The sequence below is a fragment of the Pygocentrus nattereri genome, chromosome 24 (assembly GCF_015220715.1).
Source record: "Pygocentrus nattereri isolate fPygNat1 chromosome 24, fPygNat1.pri, whole genome shotgun sequence".
NCBI lineage: Eukaryota > Metazoa > Chordata > Actinopteri > Characiformes > Serrasalmidae > Pygocentrus > Pygocentrus nattereri.
The window spans coordinates 23,440,452-23,463,144 of NC_051234.1; the positions used below are offsets into that span (position 1 = coordinate 23,440,452).

Sequence of the window (22,693 nt, forward strand, 5' to 3'; positions counted from 1 at the left end):
CTTTCAGAGGTGCTCTTGACAACATTACCCAGGTACTTGAAATGCTTTGATAATTAGCCACTGGTATGAATGTTGAGTGCAGATTGAAAATGTAAAGTAATATGTAAAAATAAACAAGGATCCAAGACTGAACTTGAGAACCCTGTTATATACAATTTTAAGTCTACATACTGACAGCAAGTGACAAACAAGTCACACTTTCTGGACATTAAAACTGAAATCAGACTATCAAAATGGGCAAAAATGGAAAAAGAGCATGAGACTTCATGAAACAGCATTTATGCAAATGGCTTAACAGAGAACAGTTACACAATCTCAATACAACAGCAGTATTGAACATGAAGAGCTGGTCATCTCTCTGGGAGATTCTGACAAAAAAAAATTAGTAAACAATCGTTTAGCTTCTGAGCTAACAAAATCACGACTATGTTTCAAGTTTAATTTGGATTCATTTTCTTATTATTGTCTTGTCTTTTTTATCTTAATTTCACAATTAGGAATAATTATGGCACCTTCGGTACTGACGGATACTACCCCAAAAATAATAAAACTTAAGAAATGTGCTAAAAGGAATGCAGCTTTTTACTTTATATGTTTTTTTCCTCACATTCCTTCTAGTTAGACCATATAATGTGGGGTCATCTGAACATGAGAATCATGATCAGACAGTCATATTAAAATTTGTGTGTCAAACACATAGGGAAGCCAAGCCTTCAGCTCATTAAATGTCCATAGAGTCTGACTGGTGGAGGAAGCTTCAAAACGGGCAAAGTCTCTTTTTCAGCCAGGGCGAGGCAATGAGATTGCACTCAAAATATATTTAGTGTGTTTAGTTCTGTAAAGAACGTTCTGTGATTTAGGCTCGCACCATATGCACACCATTCTTCCCTCAATTCCTGAGGAGTCGGAGAGCAAATGTGGGCCAAGTACTGCATGGAAAGGAAGATGGTTATGATTTAAACCAAGGCTTTCTGTCCTGAACATAAAGTGCTGATGATGATGAATATTGATAATCATATGGAATTGTCCTCTTACAAGTCCCAAAGGGTCTGATGCACAGGCTCAAGAAAGAAAAAAAAATCAAAGAAAGGAAAAAAAAGTCTGTCTTTGTCCAACAGTCTCAGTGCGCATGTAGGACTCCAACTCCCAGAATTCTTAAAAGGTGCAAATGCGTCATCATAAATGAAAAGCGAGCTGGAGCCTGGACAGCCAGTTTTCAGTCATTGTAGGAATGCATGAGATTGAATGCAAAAGGGTTTCGCCAAAGTGGCACAGTCAGTCACAAAACAGTCTGGACCCCTCTGTTGTGTCAACAAGAGCTGTCTTTTTATAAGCTGTCCTAGTCTAACAAGTAAGTAAAAGTGTGTCGCCTTCAGTAGAAGTCTTTATTCTCTCAGTCTTCAGGGCACACTGCCCACATCATGCCTCTTTTTTGGGAGCGCCTGTAGGACGCGCTGCACACAGTCAGACGGTCAGTCCAGTGTTTTCTTACAGATGAAAAAAAGGATCATGTACAGGCCACCCGTCTCAAAAGTCAGTATTGCCGTAAGTTTATTCCAAGCTCGTAGCTGGTTGCGGAGTTTTCCTGGTTTAGTCTTACAGGGCTTCTCTGATGCTTGCTTGTACTGGACGGGTTTAGGTGTTTATGGGAAATTCCTTAGGTTTCTTTTTGCGTTCAGTGGTGGATTAATGCAAGACAGTATGGGCAATGGGAGTAATTATCAGGGAGGCGACTGCATTCTGCTAGGTACAGTTGGATCTGATGGTCATGTTTTTGTTCAGGCTGTCAAGATCTGGTTCTTCAGAATAGGACCAGTGACAGCAGGCAGAGGGAAGAGGGGGGGATCAACCAGCAACACAGGCTCTTGCGAAGTCATACTCTCAATAATCATGATCGTTATTAATCATTCTCTCAGATGGAACTGGGGACATCTCTCCTTCTTGCATGGGCTGTGTGGAGCGGGAGGAACGGGGGAGGTTAGAGCTGGAAGCCCTCCATGGGTGCCTCACACTGCTGGAAGAGGAACTGTTGCTGCTGCAGGTCCACTGCAGGTGCCAACGCTGGGTCTTCATCCTCAGGGCTGAAGTAGCGCTCGATCAGGTCAAAGGCTTTCTGATAGATCTCCTGGTTCTCATGGCCTTGCAGGAACTCCAACTTGTCCAGACCTGAAGAAGGGCAGCAAAAAATGACTTGAGTATAGACAACATAATACAACAATGAGGTCACAATTCAACCAAAAATGTTTATTTTAGCGACTTGTGTGACTTCTGACTACGGCTGTTGTCATTAAGAAATTTTACCTTATGATTAATTGTCATATAAATAATTAGCACTTTCTTGTTAATTGTTTGCAACTATTAAAATTCAAGCCTAACATGGCCAAATCATCTGATTAGCCACCTTACTTGTTAGGTATGTTTACTAAGTAATATAAGCTAAAAACACTCATTTTGCCAGCATACATGCTTAAACATTAGAATAAATAAACAAATAAACAAAGACTACTCAGTGCTGCCCTCTAAAGTACATTAGAGGCATGAAGGAAATAATATAAATTTGGCTTGGACATTAGCATGGATAGCAGCAAGCTTTTTGCAATGAACAAGCAATCCAGTGCAAGTGCTGAGCAGACATACAGAGACAGCTGGCAGGGCTCTCTTACCATATGCCTCCTCAATGAGTGCACAGTAGGGGTTAATTCCTCCTCCTCTCTTAGCTTCCAGCTCTCCCAGTCTGAGAATATTCTCCAAGCCATTCAGAGCCACCTGCACGATCTTGGAGTCCATCAGAGTCAGAAGGTCACAGAGAGGCTTGATGCACCCCAGCTCCACTAGGTGTCTATTTGTAAGAGACAGAAGTGAGCAATTGTGACACTATAATTACTAAATCACAAACTTTGCCATTTTTTGTTTACCCCACATGCTAAAACTACTGGCACATCTGCAATTTGACCAACATGTCCAGGATGGAGCACTCCTGCATTTCAGTATTTACTTACCTTCTGACATCTGTATGGGACATAGACTACACTAAATATGACATAGACCACCATTCACTTATTTAACATGCAGTTAAAACATTAAGTTTTTAGAAGCACAACAATGTTTAGGAGATGTTTCTGAAGAGGTTACATATAAGATAATTAGAAAGTCAAGGGAAAAACAAGCATTTCAAAAATATTAAAAGATACAGAAAAATGGGACCCATAACAACTGTGCTAGGAGTGTTCTAAGAACAATGGATTGTCCACCCCAGAGTACAGACCTCAGTATCACTGAATGTGTCTGGGATTACTTGGATTATGAGAACCAGAAAATGCCGGAAAAAAGACGGAACCAAATCCCTCCAGATTTTGAAAACACTCTAAACAGGTGTCCTGAAAAGAACAGAAGCTGTACCAAAGAGTGGACACACTAAATACAGAGTAGAAATTAAATAAATGGGCAATGTCCTTTTGGGCATTACTGTACTTTACTTGTCAATGAAAAGACTTGCAAATATTTCTGTCAGAATACATTTCTGCAATATTTATGTAAAGTTATACTTTATTGATCCACTTACAAGGGAGATTTAGGGTGCCTACATACTAAAGGCAGACACTTCAATTGTGCAGACACCTTCTAGATGGATAAGATCTGCATGTGTATGCGTTCCATCCTTGCGATGTCTAGTTTTTAGGCACCCTTATGTCTGTGGGGCAGCAGAGTGTTTCCAGCAGAGCAGTGGGGGTTAAGTGTCAGGATTACTCAGCCAATCATGAGATTTGAACCCCCCAGCCTTCTGACTGCTGCCTCATCTCTCTTACTACTAGGCTATCAGCAACCTCAAATGAAAAGAAAGCCTGTAATTTTTTTAACAGGCACTTCAAAATTGGCTATGAATGATAAACAGAAACTGAACTGCTAATCACAGATACATTTTTCTAGCACCAGCTTTAATGATCACCATCCTTAATCTCTAAAATGTTCCTCATTTGAACTCGTCCTTGAAAACTACAATGCAGCACCCTCCTGAAAGTCTTCAACAGGTGCTCTTAGCTTAATCCAATTTCATCAATTGGCTTCCTTTTTAACTAGCTCTTGGACTGAGGGAACTAAACATACCTATCACCTTTCACATATGACTTGTTGCTCAAGGATGATAAAAACTGCTATTTTTCTCTGGTTGTTGAATATCAAGAAATAACTACCTTACAAAAAATTAAATAAAAATCACTGGGGTCCAGTATATTTTCTCTTTCTGACCTGATCTGCTCAGCAGAGCCTCCAGAAGTGGCATTAGTGATGGCCCATGCTGCCTCCTTCCTTGTACGAAACTCGGCCACTTGAAGAATACTGATGAGAGGAGGGAGCAAACCTGCATCTATCACCATCTAGAGAGAGCGAAAGAAAAGAAGTGGGCAAAAACTATCTTAGACAACACACAGTCAACAACTCAAGTGTCCACAAAAGCAGGAACAGATTTACCTGTATCTGTGCCCGATTGCCAGCAGTAATATTAGAGATGGTCCAACAGGCTTCTTTCTTAATGGACTCCTTTGGGCTACTTAGCAGGTGAAGGAGACTCTGCAGGGCGGAGCAGTTCAGGATCACCTGCTCAGACAAAAGGCAATCAGTCATGACTTTGAGACCCACAGAGCCAGTTTACAGAAGTGAGATTAAGCCTAGTCTTTTAATAGAGACTGATTTAAAATGGAGAATCTCATTTTGACAGTGAAAGCTAAACGGTACTGAAATGCTGAATTGATGGCTAAAAGTCCAAATAAACCACACAGCACTTAAAAGTGTCACTGTACTTTTATTACCTGTGTCTGGAGATCATCTCCTGTAACAATATTCCCCACAGCTCGAAGAGCAGGAGATACTACCTTGTAATCTGAGTGCCTGGAAGAAAAAAAAGGAAAGTATAACCGAACCTGTTGATCACCAATTACTACAGATTATACAGTCTTGTTTCAAAAAACGTATGTGCCTGAATGAAGACCATTCCTGATCACTGATGTTTTCAAGTATTTCATTATACAGCACTGGGAAAAGAACACTCAACATTATGGGTCTGAAAGGACGTGCAGCTGTCATGAAATCGTTAGTGAAAGACTAACCACCACGGAGTCCAGATCTCAACATAATTGAATGTGTTTGGGATTACTTGGATTGTGAGAAAGAGAAAGTGCAACTAGCTAAGACTAAACTTTGGAGGTGTGGCTGCAACTGACAGTAATCTCTATAAGTGATCAAACAAATTTTCTCTCACACTCCTACCTGCTATATAAATAAAATTAATTATTACTGTATTTATGCAATGTGAAACATCTTACAGGAGCAGCTCCACCAGTCTGCGGCACACTCCTGAGTCAATTACAGCTTGGATCTTGTCATTGGGGCCATCAGACAGGTAGGACAGCGCCCAGCATGCATCAGCCAGAATGTCTGTGTCGTTCACAAAGAGCAGCCAGGACAGGACGCTGAGGCACGGTGACACCTACAAGCACAGAGGACAAACACATACATTTCACTTAACCTAGAGTCTACCAGAAAAGCTTTGTTAAGTAAACATTTACAAGATTACAACCCCACACCTACTGTACATTCTACTTCAATGAAAAAGTGTTTACTAAAGCTAAATCTACATGGTAAAGGGAAGCTGCTCTGAAATTAGATCTGAATTAAGATGCTCCACTTAAAGCTACCACAATATGGCACGTTCATACTAGATACACTGATTATGATGGGAATGTCTGTAATTACATTTGTTATACATTTCCTCAGTGACAAAACACCAGATGGAAATATAATCACCACCACATGAGTGAGTTTCTATTGGGTTGTATTTTCAAAGCATGTTTTGTTAACACATGAACATACGATCATGTTCCATTCACAATTTGGTGTTTAAACAACTGAGGAACCAGCTGAGGATATTGTGCACACATAAATGCAAAGTGATGCTTAATAGCTGTATTATACCCCAGCCGGCCACTTCACTGGATACACCTCCTTGTATCTACACTTTGGAATTGGTCCATCTTATCAGCTCCACATGCCATGCTTGTGAGTTTGTAGTCCTACAAATACAGATTGTAGTCCATCTGTTTTCCTGCATGCTTTATTAGCCCCGTTTTACCTTGTTCTTCAACGGTTGGGACCCTCACAGGACCACCACAGATCAGGTATTAGTTGGGCGGTGGATCATTTTCAGCACTGCAGCGACACTGAGGTGGTGGTGGTGCATTGCGCTGGTACAAGTGGATCAGACTCAGTGTCACTGCTGGACTGAGAATAGTCCACCAACCAAAAATAACCAGCCAACAGCGTCCTGTGACCACTGATAAAGGACTAGAGGCTGACCAACACAAACCATGCAGCAACAGATGAGCTACTGTCTCTGACTTTACATCTACAAGGTGGACCAACAAGGTAAGTGTGTTTAAAAATGCAGACACTGAGTGGACACTTTGTTTAAAAACTCCAGCAGCACTGCTGTCTCATCCAATCAGATCAGCGCAACACACACCAACACGCCACCACCACATCAGTGTCACTGCAGTGCTGAGAATGATCCACCACCCAAATAATACCTGCTATGTCGTGGTCCTGTGGGGGTCTTAAACATGGAAGAACAAGGTGAAAAGGGCTAACAATGTATGCAGAGAAACTACAGTCTGTAACTGTAAAACTACAAAGTGCTTCTATGTGGTAAGTGGACCTGATAAAAGAGGCCAAAGAGTGTAGGTAAAAAAAGAAGGTGTACTTAATGAAGTGGACAGTTGGTGTAATTGAATTGTATTATAATTGAAAGGATGGAGCTTTCCTTTTTCCAAAGCATCCATTATTTTCTGATTAAGGAAGTGATTGATGTGGACTTTCACGCCTTGCATGAACTCTCAGACGGAAACATACTACATTACCCAGACTCCTTCGGGAGGCCAGGTGACTTCTCAGCCTCCTTCTGACTTGGACTCTGATAATGACTACAATGCCCACAATACTAACGGGAATCACATGACTTCTGACAATCAGGTGCGGACCTATCAATGCTCACAGTCCCCTGATTACTGAAGACACTCACCTGTGTATGTTTAGCACATATTTTTAGATAGCTAATAAGCCCGGGCTTTAGACTTAGTCAGTGCGAGGTATTGCTTCCCTGAGAACGTACTGAGCGGTTTTCTGATTGTGTTTGATGTTTTTTGACCTTTTGCCTGTTTTCTCCGTTTTTTGCTTATCCCTTTTGCCTTGGACTTTTGACCTGTGTGTTTCGGACCTTATTGCCTGCCTTTCAACTTTTGTCTTCAGCCCTGCCCTTTTGTTTACTTCACCTTGTGTTATGATCACTATTGTGATCCTGCTTTGCCTTCTGGTTTTGACCCACGCTTGTTACTCGACTACGTTTACTTCCTGTGATAATAAATCCAATATTATTGGTTTTATCCGCACATGTCTGGTTTCTGTTGGTCCGTTACATGGACATACGTGCTAAATATGCTGAGAAGCAACTGTCAAAAACCTTTGTTTCCAATGTGAGGCAACATGTGCCTGGAAAACCTCGGAATTATGTATCTGGACAGGACTAAAATGACTAAAATTATCAGACTAAAATGAGCTAAAATATGAAGCTTTCACAGGGTGGTTCCAAAGAATTATTTTCAATATCAGCATGTACAAGGTGGCTAGCTAGCAATGCGAGTCACAAATCGGATCTAGGATGTTCATAGGCAACTTTAAGGGCCCATATCAAGAAAAATCCTCACTCTTTTGAAATAATATGAAACTGCAAAAACATCCTGTTTTAAATTCACTGTATTGAATCGTGTGATGTCACAAAACACATTTCCATAGACCCAACTACCTAGCCTACAACAGTTTAGCCCCACCCACTCGTAATGATGTTATGAAGATCGTTTCATTATAGACTTCTTTTCTGTAAAACTGAGATGTGGCAGGAAAGAATTATTACATGCAAACACTTCAAAACCATTGCACTCAATTACAGACGGAAATCCAGATGTGATTTGTTAATGACGGTAAGTGATAATGGTGTCTCTCACCTTGGAGAAGTCTGGAGGTGGGTTCTTCCCTCTGCACAGGTTAGACAGAGCCCACACTGCGTTCCTCATCATAGTCAAACGGTTCTGTTTGGCCAGTAGCCTGTAAAACAGAACAACCATGCTTGATATACATCATCTATTAGTAGCTGGGCAGAAAGCCATACATGTCAGATGAACTACCAACAAAATAAGAATATGACAGTTGTACCAACCAATCAAGTTTTGATTTATAATGGGTAGGGCCAATTGTGCAAACACGACTCTAGTCCTTCTGAAAGTTCTAGATACAAAAGTGCAAATCTGAGTCGTAACTTAACCAATGGGTAATTAATTCTTAGAAATAGGAAACAGCATCAGCAGCTATATATGTATATAAAGACACGAGTATAATAACATAATAACAACTTACTGTATAAGGGAGGGTAGGATATTGCAATCCAGCACATAGTCTCTGCACTCCGTGCTGTCACCTGCAATGTTGCCTAATGCCCATACAGCCTGCAGCAAAACAAAGGAGAAAATGATGAATATGATTACATAGACAGACATCAGGCACAGTTTATGTGGACTATCTCTAAGTGCACTACATTACTCAGCAGCATCAACTCTTCACTGTAAATGATTCACTGTGAAACCGCTATAAACAAGGTCAAATCTGTGAATGTCAGTTAAATGTCTCAAAGAATTACTTCAAATGTACTTGTTTAATCTAGAAAGGACAGAAATGTTAACAGGCATTAGCATTAGCTTAGTGCTAATATATTATTAAAAACCCATGGAAAAATCAGTACTATTGTACTTTAACTTTGTTTTTCTTGTTTTTTTGACCGAGTCTTGACATTTAAGGCGTGGACTGAAGACAAACTCAGTTATGGAACGCCATTGCCCATACCTCACAATATGTGAAGAAGCCTGCAAACAAGATAACACAGCGAACTACAGTAACTTTTGTATAAACTAAAACTTGTTTTAATGAAGCAATGAATTATAATTGAGCAGGGGTTCTTCATCTTTTTCAGAGTGGGCCCCTTTTAATTTTGCACCATATAATCGATATAAAGCTGTGGTCACAGACTGCTGCCTTGCTATTTTTTTCATGGGGGTGGAGCAAAACTCAGGCGCAGTCCTAATTTGAGGTTGTTTGTGGGGGGAACGTATCGTCCTCAATGTGAGGTGTAAAGTGATGCAACCAGAAACAAATTTTCCTTCTTGTGTACTTTCCCGTTCAAGTGACATGGCTTTTTAACCAGCCAATCATTAGAAATATTTTCCCTGTGTCTGGACAACTTTATTGTTGGTGTCAAACGTCATCATGCATGTGCACATCGCTGTTGTCGGATCAAAACCTCGTATCTCCAAAAGGATAACTTTATAGGAGAAGGCAAAAACATACTCTACTTTTAATGTAAGTCTATGGCACCAGACTTTTATCCAAGCAAATTTGGGTAATGTCTGTTGGTCCTTTCATCATTAAATTTATGCACAATATATAGCACCACAGGCATTCTCGAATTATGTCAAAAACTGAAAAATGACAAAAATGGAGATACGTGGTTTTGTCCAGACAGCAGCGATATACAATTTAACAACATTCATTGTGAACTATGTATTTACGCCTGCGTTTTGTAGGTTAAAAATACCTGTTCCTGGACGTCTTCAAAGTCTGAGTTGAGCATTTCTATGAATATGGGCACAGCGCCAGCTTGAATGACCACACGCGTCTGGTGGGACGTGCCGGAGGCAATGTTTGTCAAAACCCACGCTGCTTCAAACTGTGGAGACAGAGTACTCATCACTATACAGCACTCGGCCTCTCACTGATGCACTTAAGAGCCAGAAAGATGAAGACACTGGAAAGACTTGTAACACAGATACATTCCTAAAGCATGAGCTTCTCCTGAGAGCGTTCCATCCTGGATGAGTAACTGACTCATGGCTTCTACAAGTCTAAGACTTCACAGGAGGATCCAGGCCATTTAGCATGTGGTGAGTTTAATATCCGTCTGCCTTTCCTGTATGTGTACTCACCTGTAGTGTACAATTCTCCCTCCTCTTCAGGAACTCCACAAAGCGTTCCACCACACCAGGTGTGGCAATGACTTCATCAATAGGTGGGTTAGGCTCTAATAGAAAGTCAGACATCAATTATATTAGCAGATATACACAACACATCCCACAATATATCGTTAGTTAATCAACAATGTGACACTGGAATTAGCTATACTGAAACTTGTAATTGCAGTACTAAATGAGCCATTTAACAAATTACAATATTTCTACTAGGTCCTGTGAGCATCCTGACCAGTCACACTTCCAGATGAGTGTTTCTGTTAATACTTGGAAAAATCAAGACATTCATGTAATTCAACAAAAAATTATTCTTTTGCTCAAAATAATACTGCTGCAAGAAGATATGCAAGGGTTCACTGGTCCATATCATTACTACTGGAAAGATGGAAGTAAATTTCTCTTCAATAAACAATTTCACAGATAACCATCCATGATGTCTTTGTTTACATCTTAACCACTAAACTGTGCAGAAATTTAGAACAATTGGTGGAATTCCCTTTTTAAGGGAATGTGTATGTGCTCTAACCTTTTGACAAAAGCTTTCTGAAGCGTTGTGTCCCCATAAGCTGCTGTTCTGGAGAACTAGAGAAGATCATCTGGGTCATGTCCTCAGAGATAACACCTCCCTAATAACAAAAATAATAATTTAATTAATTATTAAACTTCGATAGATCAACAGACTCCCAAGCAGATTAACTAATAAACAGTCAGAGAGAAGGACAATCAGGTAGCCTTAGGAGAGGCAGAGGCAATTTCACTGCAGAGTTAAACTCTTACCGTGATTTGGTCCATGTTATTGGCCTGGGATTCCAGGTAGCCACTGTCCGACATGCCGTCATCCTCCAGTGTGGAGTCTTCCTCCACTGTAGCCACATTCCTCCGTTTAAACAGCTGTAACATCACAAAAACGCACAAAGCTTCAGGTGACTGTGACCTAATCCTTAATCTAGGGAAGTCAAGCAGTAAACGCCTCTGAACAGGAACTGTTTATAAATTAATTAAAACCAGAGTACTGTCCAACAGAAACGGACTATCTATTATTGGCCTATCTATTAACTGTTCAACTATGAATATATTTTAAAGATTTGGCAGAAAACCAATAAGAGTAAATCATGATAATATTTACTTTATTTGTAGAGCACTTTTATTATTGGTGGCAGCTCAAAGTGCTTTACTGTAACGTGAAGCGATGATGAGGCGGATGTGCAGAGACAAGCAAGATTAAGTGCAAATCCAAAATCAGGGTCAGAGCAGCCCATGATCAGAGAGCCAATACGGAGAGCAGGAGGTACAGACATGACAAAAATGAACACAGAACTCCAAACAGGCCAGAAATAAACAAAACAGTTTGAACACAAACCTTACATCAAACATACAAACAAGCATACATCAAACAAAGACCAAAAGAAAATCAGGAATACACAGGGCTTAAAAACAAGGGTTAACGAGGGACAGGTGGAAACACAGGTGGGAACAATCAGAGGCGGAGTCACAAAACAAGGGGCCGGAATAAAAAAAATAAAACAAAGAAGCACATGGACAGGACTGGGAAGTAAACACTACATGAGCACATGGACAGGACTGGGAAGTAAACACTACATGAGCACATGGACAGAACTGGGAAGTAAACACTACATGAGCACATGGACAGGACAGGGACCAATCGTGACATTTATTGAGAGGTGATAAAGCTTAACAGTAATAGAAGAAATTATGAGTGTTAACTTAAAATCGTACAGCAATGACAAATCAAAATAAATAGATAAATACTGAAAGAGATGTAGAATTGTAATTAAAGCTTTAGCTTTTTTTGTACTTCCTCAGAGCTTATACACTCTTTATAACAACAGCTCAAATCAGTAAAGCGGAGGTTGTAACATATTGTCATGTTTAGTTTGGCAATTAACTGTATTTTTTAAACTGGTAAGAAAGAATAAGATTGTGAAAATTACACCAACTTGTCTGTTTGAGGTCATTTTTTTCTTAGCTTAGTCTGAGGCTGTTTTGCCTGATGTCCAATTGTACATGAGCTGAGCGTTCTTCTTGAGACCTGAAGCTGTTTTTGTCCGTTTTCTGATGTTATAGTCTATATTTAGTTATAGTATAATTGCCTAAAACTTACAGTTTCATAGACGGATATCAATGGCACATAATTAGGATTTGAATTTGATTAAATCCTAAAAAATATATCCATCCCTACCTAGATGACATTACTACTAATTTCTTTTCTCATTATCACAGAACCATGTTGTGGCTTACAAATTAAACTTAATTACATAGTCCAGATGGTTTAGAAAATCCCCCAGCACAGACATGAGCAACGTTGGCAACTCCCACCACCAAAATAAACTGATTCTGAGCTTTACCAGAGCCGAGTGAATGCCACAACCCGGAGTAACTGAAATTACAAAGCAGGTAAGAAAACTGAAGGGCCAGTCAGACTGCCCTCTAATCATCTTACCTGTTCATCTTTCTTCTGTTTGCGTAGCTGCAGACCTTCCTCCTCCCTCCTTCTCCTCATCTCATCTGTGTTGAGGGATTTATTTTTATAGCTTCTGAGTCGCGCATTGTCCTTTCCCTGACTCATGGTGTAGCCTACAGGGAAGAAAGAACATCATGTACAACTACTACTGTAATCAAAACCAAAAACAAAACAAGATGATATGTGGAAGAGGGTCCTCACATGAAATAAATGTATTAACAATAAAAAAAATCAACTGCAAAAAAGTGAACACCTACTTTCCTGATCAATGTCAAAAATACAGTTAATTTGATGTTGTGGCACCACTTTAGAATAAGACTAACCTTATGAAGCATTCATGAATGGGTTAAAATGAGTTTATTAATGGTTAATACTTGGATAGTTGTAACACATTTATGAAAAGGTGAGCTCTTTATATCTGATAAATATGAATATGTGAAGAAGCCAACAGTTTAATGTTGACTAAGGGAGTAAGATCAGTAAACTTCAAAATAGGAACTTTAGCAGTATAAATGAATGTGAGTTCACTATTAGGCAAACGACAGCCCTGTTTATGTATGTGTTATGATTATCAATCATTTTATAAAGTGTTTACTATCTAAGTAGTAATAAACTCATTTTAAACCATTCATAAGAATAGTCTAAAGGGCAACAGTGACCTGCTGTTTGCCTAATAGTGAATTCACATTCATTTATACTGTTAAACTTCAGATTTTGACCTTTACTGATTTTCCTTTGTGCTCTCCATCAGCCAGCATTAAACTATCCACTTCCTTGCGTTGAATATTCATCAGATATAACAACTTTTATAACCTTTTACTAATGTGTCATAATTGCTAATAGCTTGTTGTGCCTCATGGATGGACAAGATTAGAAATGAGCAGATCAGAGGGACAGTGAAGGTGGAGCAGTTTGGAGATAAAGCCAGAGAGGCCAGGTTGAGATGGTTTGGACATGTGTTGAGGAGGAATAGTGGATATATTGGGCAAAGAATGTTGGAGATGGAGCTGCCGGGTAGAAGAAGAAGAGGTAGACCTCAGAGAAGGTTTATGGATGTAGTGAAGGTGGACATGGAGATGGTTGGTGTAAAAGTAGAGGAGGCAGTGGATAGGGCAAGATGGAGGCAGATGATCCGCTGTGGCGACCCCTAAAGGGAGCAGCCGAAAGAAGAAGAAGCTTGTTCTGCCTCATGTCAAAAAGATTAGGATGTTTACATTCAATTCCACGCAATTCGTTTGAAGAATTAAACACGGTTTTCACCAAGAAAACAACAATGTCAAGCATACGTTTCCTACTTAGTCAAGGATCTAACACCAGTCTCTTAGGCAGAACGATATTCCATTGCACTTCATACACACTTTTCAGTGAAGTCAGGCCTCTGACAGCTCCAAAAAATGTATCCAACAGGTAGGTGAAAACAACCTTATATAGTCCTGTATGTGAAAACAACCTTATATAGTCCTGTATGTGAAAACAACCTTATATAGTCCTGTATGTGAAAACCTTATATAGTCTTGTCCCAAACGGAATATTGGAAAAAATATGCATAAGTAAATCAACAGCGGTGTGCTGTGCTCCATCCACCCACCCCACTCCTCATTTTTGCCATCTCTTGTGGGTACGTACACCTAATCCACAGATCAAGAATAAAATCCTATAGAGCGGTTCCACTTTTTTGCAAAAAACAAAAACTGATAAACAAAACAATTTAGCAGGGGAGACTGCCAAACAAACAGCCAGCAAAGTAATGCGGGTTTTTGTTTTCTGCTTCTCACGCTCCAGAAGCTTCTTAACACGTGATTGGCACAAGATGGTGGAAAAAAGTATCTGGACAGATTTATGAACATAAACAGTGGAGCAAACAAATATCTTTCACTGTGATCAAGCTTTCAACCACTTTCTAAACTTGTCTTATTGCCCCAGCTTTGAGTTTCTTAAGAACACTGTAGCGTTCAAGATCCTGCCCGTGTGCAAACAATCAAATCAGCTGCAGCTGGATTCCCAGACTGACAGCAATCCTAAACCTACAAGGGATTTCCAGTACTGAATTACCTCTAACTTTGGTCCAAAACAAGCCTTAATCCATGTTCAGGAAACTAATAGTACATCATGGCAATGGTACTGGAAAAGGAAATGGGCCAAAACAGTTTAATTCTTCCAACCAAAATGTTATGATGGCACTGTCTTACTAACATAAGTTAACAGAGTGGTTTGATGTGAAATGGTGCTTTCTAGCTGCCATCTCTTTAGAGTGGTGGTGATAGTGGGGGGGGGGGGTCTGTCTGTCACAGGGCAAACAGACAGACCGTCACTCACACACTCACACCTAGGGGCAATGTAACATGTCCAATTGGCCTGACTGCATGTCTTTGGACTGTGGGAGGAAATTCAAAATTGCTACTGAACCTAAATCTGTCTTCTGAGGTTTATATGTAATGTTTATGATGGTACAGTAGGGACACATCTGAAAATAAACATTTGTAGTACTGTTTTGTCTTACAACACCTTATACTGACCACTCCACTATGAATGTACTTTAAAATATGTTCTGATGTTCTGGGCTGAAAATTCTATCAGAAAACTATCAGTCGTCAGACAAAGTATTCATACCCACTCTATGTAATAACGTTGCAAGGAAGCTTTTAAAGACCTTAATACATCTGGTTTCTATCACCTCCACTGTTGATTCGACTCGATAAGTTTCTTTAGAACGACCATTTCATGTCTAAACACTCTGAATGACACTTAAACAGTGCAATAAATTATGGGCAAAAAAACTGGAATTCTTGCTTAACATCATGATTTTAAAAAGTCTTCATAGCTTTCTAGATTTATTTTTTCACCAAAATGAACCCCTACCATGCTTCGTAAGCCATGGTTCCATCAAAGTGCTGTTTCTTTTACTGAAGAACAGAGATTTATCATTTCACACCCTCACGCAATACCATAATAATACTGAGTAATAAAAACAGACCAAAATCACTCAGCGCAAAGTTTCTCCTCTGCATGCTGCAAAACTAGATTTGCGGCTATGGGAATCAGCCAAGATGGGAATCAACAGATCAATCAGCCAGTGTATTATTTTTATTATGGCTGATCTGTGTTGCAGTTTTAAAGAGAGTAACATAAGTGCATTCATGCTGGACCAACATGTAATAGCATCATTGTGCTAAGCCAGACTCTTGTTACCTTTAATTTAACAAGGTATTTGATTCCTGTTATCTAAACAGACAACTGATTTATTTTGCTGTTATTTTAAATGCCAGTTTGGCTTGTTAAAGAGAAAATACCGTTATTAAGCTATATTATAAAGTTGATTAGTAGAAACGCGCTAGAGTGTTACGTACATTCATTCATCCTACATAGTGTAAACCATGGATTAAGTCAGGTAAGAAAGCCAAAAGTGAAGTAGTAAGAAATTGGAAGCGACAATAGAAATTCTTCATCGGCGCATTCCTATTTGTGCCGTATAGTGGAAAAACATCCTTCTGACTAGTTCAAGTTACAGCTAGTTAGTAACAAGAGCCATTACTCTAGATACATCTAGCTAACTAGATATTATAGACTAGATATTACTAAATATTTCTCAAATCCAGAAGTTTTAGATCGAACGGAGAAATGAATAAAGACTCGAGCAAAGGGCTGACAGATACCTCGACACTAGCTTACATGTGAACCCAGTAATGACACTGGCTGCAAGCATTTCTACTAAACTCGCCGGCTAACTTCAGCACCAAGGTTAACAGTCACCGCCAGCCCAACTAAATAAACAGCCATCGCTAAAACATAGCTTAGCCTAGCCGACGCTAATCTGCACCACACACACAAATCGGTGACGTCTACGGGGCAGATATGATCATCTCAGAGGGGTATTACGGATGTGTGTAGTGCTTCGGGTTACATGTTAGGTTGTGTGACATGATAAGGATAAAACCACAACAAAGTATAAACAGCTAGCTAAAGATGTAAGCACTAAGTCAGCTCGCTAACCGGGTAAAAAGAGGCTGGCGAGCTAGTTAAATTAGCTTAGCCTAGCGTTCCAGGCTAGCACAGCGCCCTGACAGACCCCTTTTTAAGGTCCGAGTAATTATTTAACGATACAAACAACGACGACAACATAACGCAAAACAGGCAAATAGGGTGAGGAACAAAATAACCAGAAGTTGCAAAAAGAAGGAAATATTCAACGGACACAACATAACGCAATTTGGCCAAAAAAGGTAGTTAACCTAAACCTAAACTGGCTTCCTAGTCGAAGTTTCCCGTTCCACCTTAAATGGTGCAGCAGTGACATTCTGGCGCCAGTAACTGCAGCACCATTTAACTTAAGGTGGAACGAGAAAATTCAACTAAGCTGTGTTCAGCTTCGTGTAATTAACGATGTATGATGTCTGGAAATGCTTAACGTTAAACTGGAGGGGTTCAGCAGGACGACTGAATAAAGCAGTTGTGATGTTAAATCTATAAGAAATGAAAGTTTATCAGGGATCTTAAAATCTTAGATGACCTAACTACCGCTAACTGACTAACCAGCGTTGACAATCTCGTCAATGTGGAATTTGCCCAGCACAGAAATCAGACGTGCATGAATCTAAAGCCCGATCACCTTACTGCCACTACCACCACTACGAAGAACCACACAATATATTTTAATCAAACTGTAGAAATTACGAAATAAAGCTAAAGAAATGTTTCCAGGTCTCTCGGACTCGTCTTTGCTTTTTCGAGAATAAAGCCCCGCGGCCCCGGTGTGCGCATGCGCCACAGCCCGCGGAACGGAGCCGCCTAGCCGGTGTCTTTCTCCGGTCGTCTACGGAGGGATTTTCAGAGATGTCTGATCAATATCGGTCGATATCGTGGTATAAATAAATGATTGTTACCAAAAATGTCTAATTCTTGTGAGACTAACCTGTTTAACAGCTGACTCCGTTTACTCCGTCGTCGTTTCGGGCCGCTGATCCGGAGCGTCTGACCGGTATTGCGCTACTGCGCATGTGTGACTGCGGAGGACTGAATTACATCTGCGCATGCGCGTTTAATGACCCCCATATAAAAATATACATTTATTATAATTATAATTTTGTTTTTAGAAATAATAGAGATTAATTATTTGAAAAAATCGCTGTTGTGTCACTCTCGGATTTTAGGGGTTCTTCTGGTGGGAGAACTGTTTAATACAAAGGGCCAGTTGTTATCATATGGTAAATTCCTTGAATATTTTCAGACACCAGTAAAGCCACAACAATAAGCAGTTGTATATGACGGAATCCCCAAATGTATGTTATCAATATTTTACCATTTTACTCTTGTTTAATAGACTGCTATATGTTTGACAGTTTTGGTAATATTTTTTGGTGTCATTTAAGGTATTGTGTTAAATTTATCCAGTGAAACATGGTTTGGGATTTAATTTAGATTTAGATTATACCTGTAGTCTTTGTGGATTAGAGAAAGAAACAATTGTTCAATTGTTTTTATCAATTTATTTACACAATAATGATTTGGATAGATATGCAACACTTTTACTGAGAAAATTGTTGGGAGTATCACATGGATTGATATGTCTGATGTTTTATTTTAGATGTGGTGAGTTTGAGAAAATTGTAAATCATAGAGCAGTTTCTTTTATTAGGAAAGGTTTATATTCATAAAGTAAAACTGTCTCTCTCCAAACCTAATATTATGCACTTTTTTCAAACAATATGTCATCCTTATATAACATATATTTACCACTTTGTTGTACAACTATCAACATTACACAGACATTTCTGTAGTCTGTTAAATCTTTGCATAGTACTGTATTTGTAAGGAAAGCAATCTACTTTTTTCACTTTCTGCTAATTTTCATTGTAGTTACTCCTGTTTCTTTTTCATTTTATTCAGTTCTGGGCTGCTTAATGGAGAATCTTATGAGAAAAATAGAGGTTAACAAGTTTGTTTGTTCTTTGTACCTTCCAGCATCTATGATGAGATGTGCTGGATGACCAAGAAGCTTTGCTGGAACTTAGTACTTATGCTTTTTTACCTGCTACCTTTATACTACTTCTCAAGCTGTTTTATCAACCCACCTATGTTTTTAACTATATACCCCATATTCATTTGCAAGGTTAGCTTTGTGGGCCGTCTTCACTGAGTAAGCTAGTCTTCTAATACAGTCACTTACTGAAAATAATGTTCAGCTTCCTAAAATCCTAAATCAGTGCATCACAAAGCGGCATCAAATTCATAATGAGTGAGTATTTGCAAAAAAACAATAAAGTTTATCCGTTTGAACATTAAATATCTTGTCTTTGTAGTGTATTCAATGGAATATAGGTTGAAAAGGACTAGCAAATCATCGTATTCTGTTTTTATTTATGTTTGACATAACGTCCCAACTTCATTGGAATTGGGGTTGTACAAATCAAAATTCTTAGGTTCAGTGTCATAGACCCAGATTAAACCTGAGCTAAGACTAAAAGTCGAGTCATCATTGGCTCTACCTTAGGCAGCATGTTCACAACCAATTCATGTAATAACTTTCTGTGACAGAGCTTTTAGAGACATTAAACACTCCAGATGCCTGGTTCCTATCACCGCCACAATTCTGATTTCACATCAAACTGCTCTGAATTACTTTGTTGGCATCTTTAACAATTTAACTATGCAGAAATGTAGAACAACTCTTCAAATTCCAAATTCCTCTTTGAAGTCTGGTTCCTATCACCACCACTGTGCCTAGTTCAGACTTGGTAAGTTTCTCTAGAATGGAGCATTTCAAAACAAACCACTCTTGATATCTTATTGATTGAATGAAGAAGTTTTGAAAACCTTTGGAATCTTCCCTTGAATTAAAATGACTCTTTTTAACAGAACACAGCGCTGTGAAAAGGGATAATGGATACTTAAATTAATCTGACTTTGTGAATTTGTCACAGCATCTCATCACTCAAAAACGTCAAAAGCAACTTGTCAAAAGTGAGACTGTGTACTCATCTTTTGCTCACTTGGCTGTGTCTTCAGTTAGCGTTGACATAAATATGTAACTGTATGGTTACTATGATGTTAATTCAAGTTGAATTAATTAAGTTATGCAACTTTTAACCTTAGTGGGCAAATTTCATAATCACAAATCCAGAGTCATGACATCCTAATTGTAGTCTATTATTAGTAGTATTATTATCATCATTTATTATTATTATTATTATCAACTTATTTAACTTTTTATTTTACTTTATTTATTCAGTGACATTCACATTCAATGACTTTATTTTTACTTTGTTATTTATGTATGAATTCATTTGAATAGGTTCAATATAGGTTTGTACATTTAATTCTTTCAAGGTACTGTTTTAATAAAATACATTTTGAAAATGTTATAGTTGAGGCTGATTTTAAGGCGCACGGTCACCAGGGGGCATCACTGACACTGCACTATAAAACAGCCAGGTCTCAGCTTTCTGCATGGCTTTTCTGAGGGACCCCAGAGAAATGACAGTCTTTTCAGCTTTGTGGCGCATTAGCTCTGCCATTAAACCATTTTCATCCATTTACTACTATGGGGGAGTCACATCTGGCCGTGGACTCAGGACATCAGCTGTCAAGTGCAGTGAGGATCCAGCTAAACGTGGTAAAGAAAAAAGAAAAATCTCCATAAATATGCTAGACATGATCAATGTGAATTAAAATGTGTTCTGTTCCTCTGATTGGCATTTAAAATGATTTTTTCATATGTAGAGACTGTTTGATACACGCTCAAAAATGAATACTAGAAGCTCTCACGGCTTTTGAGTATTTTTAAGTTCTTTATGAAATCTCTCTCTCTGACTGTGAGGGTCATAGGGCATCTTCACTAGGGCTTGTTCCTTATCATAATACGTAACATGTCTCTGAACTTCTAAACATATTCACCTCATCCAATTTCTGAAACGAAAATCTGCTGTTCTTCTTTGGTGCACGGTTTTTTTTCTCATTCTGTTGTGGTTGGCTTAGAGCTCTTACTATGTGCTGATCACAGCATAATGATTGTTGTGCAAATCAGTTGATGTCGTCAGGTCATGTGTGACACTCACCTTTTATCCTTTTATCCTTCTAGTCTTTCTTTCTGGAACAGGTTTAAAAGCCAAGTTTGAGGAAAAAGTCTTACGCTATGACTAATTTATAAACCATGGATTCATGATTTCAGATTCGGTGGTGACACTAGAACAGCTTAAGGCGATGCTGGCCAGCCGCAATATCCAGTTGTTCGACGTCCGAAATCCAGAAGAATTCCAAGCAGGCCACATTCCTACTGCCGTCAATATACCATGTGAGGGATCAGTCACTTAAAAAGGGCTGTCACAATTACTTAATTACCCAATTACTTATAATTTACTGGGACATATTGTTCTTGATTCATTTTAAGCCCTCGCATGGCTTGTTACTGTTCTTCTGAATCCAATTTAATTGCTTGATCTTTATTAAAAGGGCCCATATTCTATTCTTTAATATAGATCACAACTCATTTTTATGGCTACTGTCAACCTTTCTTTATCCCTTACAGTTAAACAGGCTGTGCTAGTAAGTTTGATGTATGTAAATGAGCTCTGTTCTTATTGGCCACCCACATTCAAAAAGCCATTTGGGCTTTAGTGTGAATGGGGTGAGCTAAAGTGCTATACGCCAAATCTGCAGATACAGTGCCCTCCACAAATACTGGCACCCCTGGTAAAACAGGCTGCAAAAACATTATTTATTGCTTTATTCTTTTTGTTCTGTCATTTAAAATATTAACAAACGTCTAGCATTTATTTATAAGTACAATGATGAAAAGAAATCTGCAATCTTATTACGAAATATTTTTTTCCTCAAAAGTGTGTGCCGCATTTGTTGGCTCCCCTTCACTGAATATTTTGTTCAGCCTCCCTTTGCAAAGATAGCAGGTCTAAGTCTTCTCATGCAATGCTTAAAGAGATTAGAGAACACATGGCAAAGGATCTGCGATAACACAGAACATCTACAGATTGGGATGACCAGGCAAAACCTTGATTATGTGGTCAGTTATCCATTTTTGATTTGAGGTGCACTTTGGAACATTGCCCTGCTGGAAGATCCAAATTATGGCCCAGTTTAAGCCACTTGGCTGAGCTAAACAGGTTGTAATTTTATTTATCTGCTGGTACTTGATGGAGTCTGTGATACTATGTATCTGGATAAATTGTCCAGGGCCTTTGGAAGTAAAACAGCCCCACAGTATCATAGATCCACCACCATACTTCACAGTGGGGATGAGGTCATTTTCTACTGTTTCAAAAAAGTTCTGTTTTAACCCATCTGACCATAGAACATGGTCCCACTGAAAGTCCCATTAACACCTAGCAAACCGTAGGCCCCTTGAGTTTGTTGGTTCTCGTTCTGTCTTCTGGCAACCCTCCCAAAAGACTGTGGTCATGTGGGTGGTGTTTGAATGTAGTTTGGGACACGTTCTGACCCCAAGACCGAAATAATGTCTGCAACACCCCAGCTGTGATCCTTGGAGAGTCTTTTAGAGAGTCTTTTGGAGAGTAGTTTACATATATATAGTGTCACATGTTGGATTTCCACATTATGGGCCCTGAAATATTCATTGACTTCTCAAAAGATTCAGTATATTATATTTGATTATTTACATATTCACTTGTGACAGCCCTTGTTTTAAATACGTTGTACAGCACAGACATTTGATGTTTCTCTCATGTGGGTATTTATCTGCCTTTAACAGTGAAGCAGCTTGAGGAGTCTCTGCAACTCCCCCCAAAGGCTTTTGAAAGACGTTTTCAGGTGAAAGTCCCCAAGAAGGAAGACGAGAATATCGTTTTCCACTGCCAAACAGGCCGCAGGAGTTTAACTGCTCTCGAGATTGCCTTGCGATTGGGATTCAGCAGGCAAGCTGCAAATCATTTATACACACTGCAAGCTCCACTCTGATCTTAGCTTACATTTGAAAAGCATGCGGTACTAAACGAAAGCTTTTGATTCTCTTTCTTCCAGGGCTTGTCACTATGCAGGTGGATACAGTGAATGGGCTGAGAAGGAGAAGCAATAAAAAAAAAAAAAAAAACCTTGCTTGCAAAACCATGCTACAAAGATGACGTTA

General features: G+C 39.2%; 2 protein-coding genes across 2 annotated transcripts; one reads left to right on the top strand and one right to left on the bottom strand.

Annotated features, from left to right (window-relative positions):
* Window positions 1–263: 263 nt before the first annotated feature.
* kpna1 (karyopherin alpha 1 (importin alpha 5)) lies at window positions 264–17,610 on the bottom strand. Its single transcript, XM_017717371.2, has 14 exons — window positions 17,510–17,610; window positions 12,580–12,713; window positions 10,896–11,009; window positions 10,645–10,744; window positions 10,077–10,171; window positions 9,689–9,820; window positions 8,458–8,546; window positions 8,049–8,148; window positions 5,319–5,482; window positions 4,806–4,884; window positions 4,468–4,593; window positions 4,246–4,373; window positions 2,664–2,839; window positions 264–2,166 (listed from the first exon to the last, which is right to left on the bottom strand). Exons 2-14 carry the CDS (start codon window positions 12,703–12,705, stop codon window positions 1,979–1,981), a joined length of 1,617 nt encoding a protein of 538 aa, XP_017572860.1. The 5' UTR covers window positions 12,706–12,713; window positions 17,510–17,610; the 3' UTR covers window positions 264–1,978.
* Window positions 17,611–20,052: 2,442 nt separating this feature from the next.
* Window positions 20,053–22,647, top strand: si:ch211-161h7.8 (thiosulfate:glutathione sulfurtransferase). Its single transcript, XM_017717391.2, has 4 exons — window positions 20,053–20,209; window positions 20,765–20,887; window positions 22,319–22,481; window positions 22,588–22,647. The coding sequence occupies exons 1-4, from the start codon at window positions 20,071–20,073 to the stop codon at window positions 22,640–22,642; spliced, it is 480 nt and encodes a 159-aa protein (XP_017572880.1). The 5' UTR covers window positions 20,053–20,070; the 3' UTR covers window positions 22,643–22,647.
* Window positions 22,648–22,693: the final 46 nt, after the last annotated feature.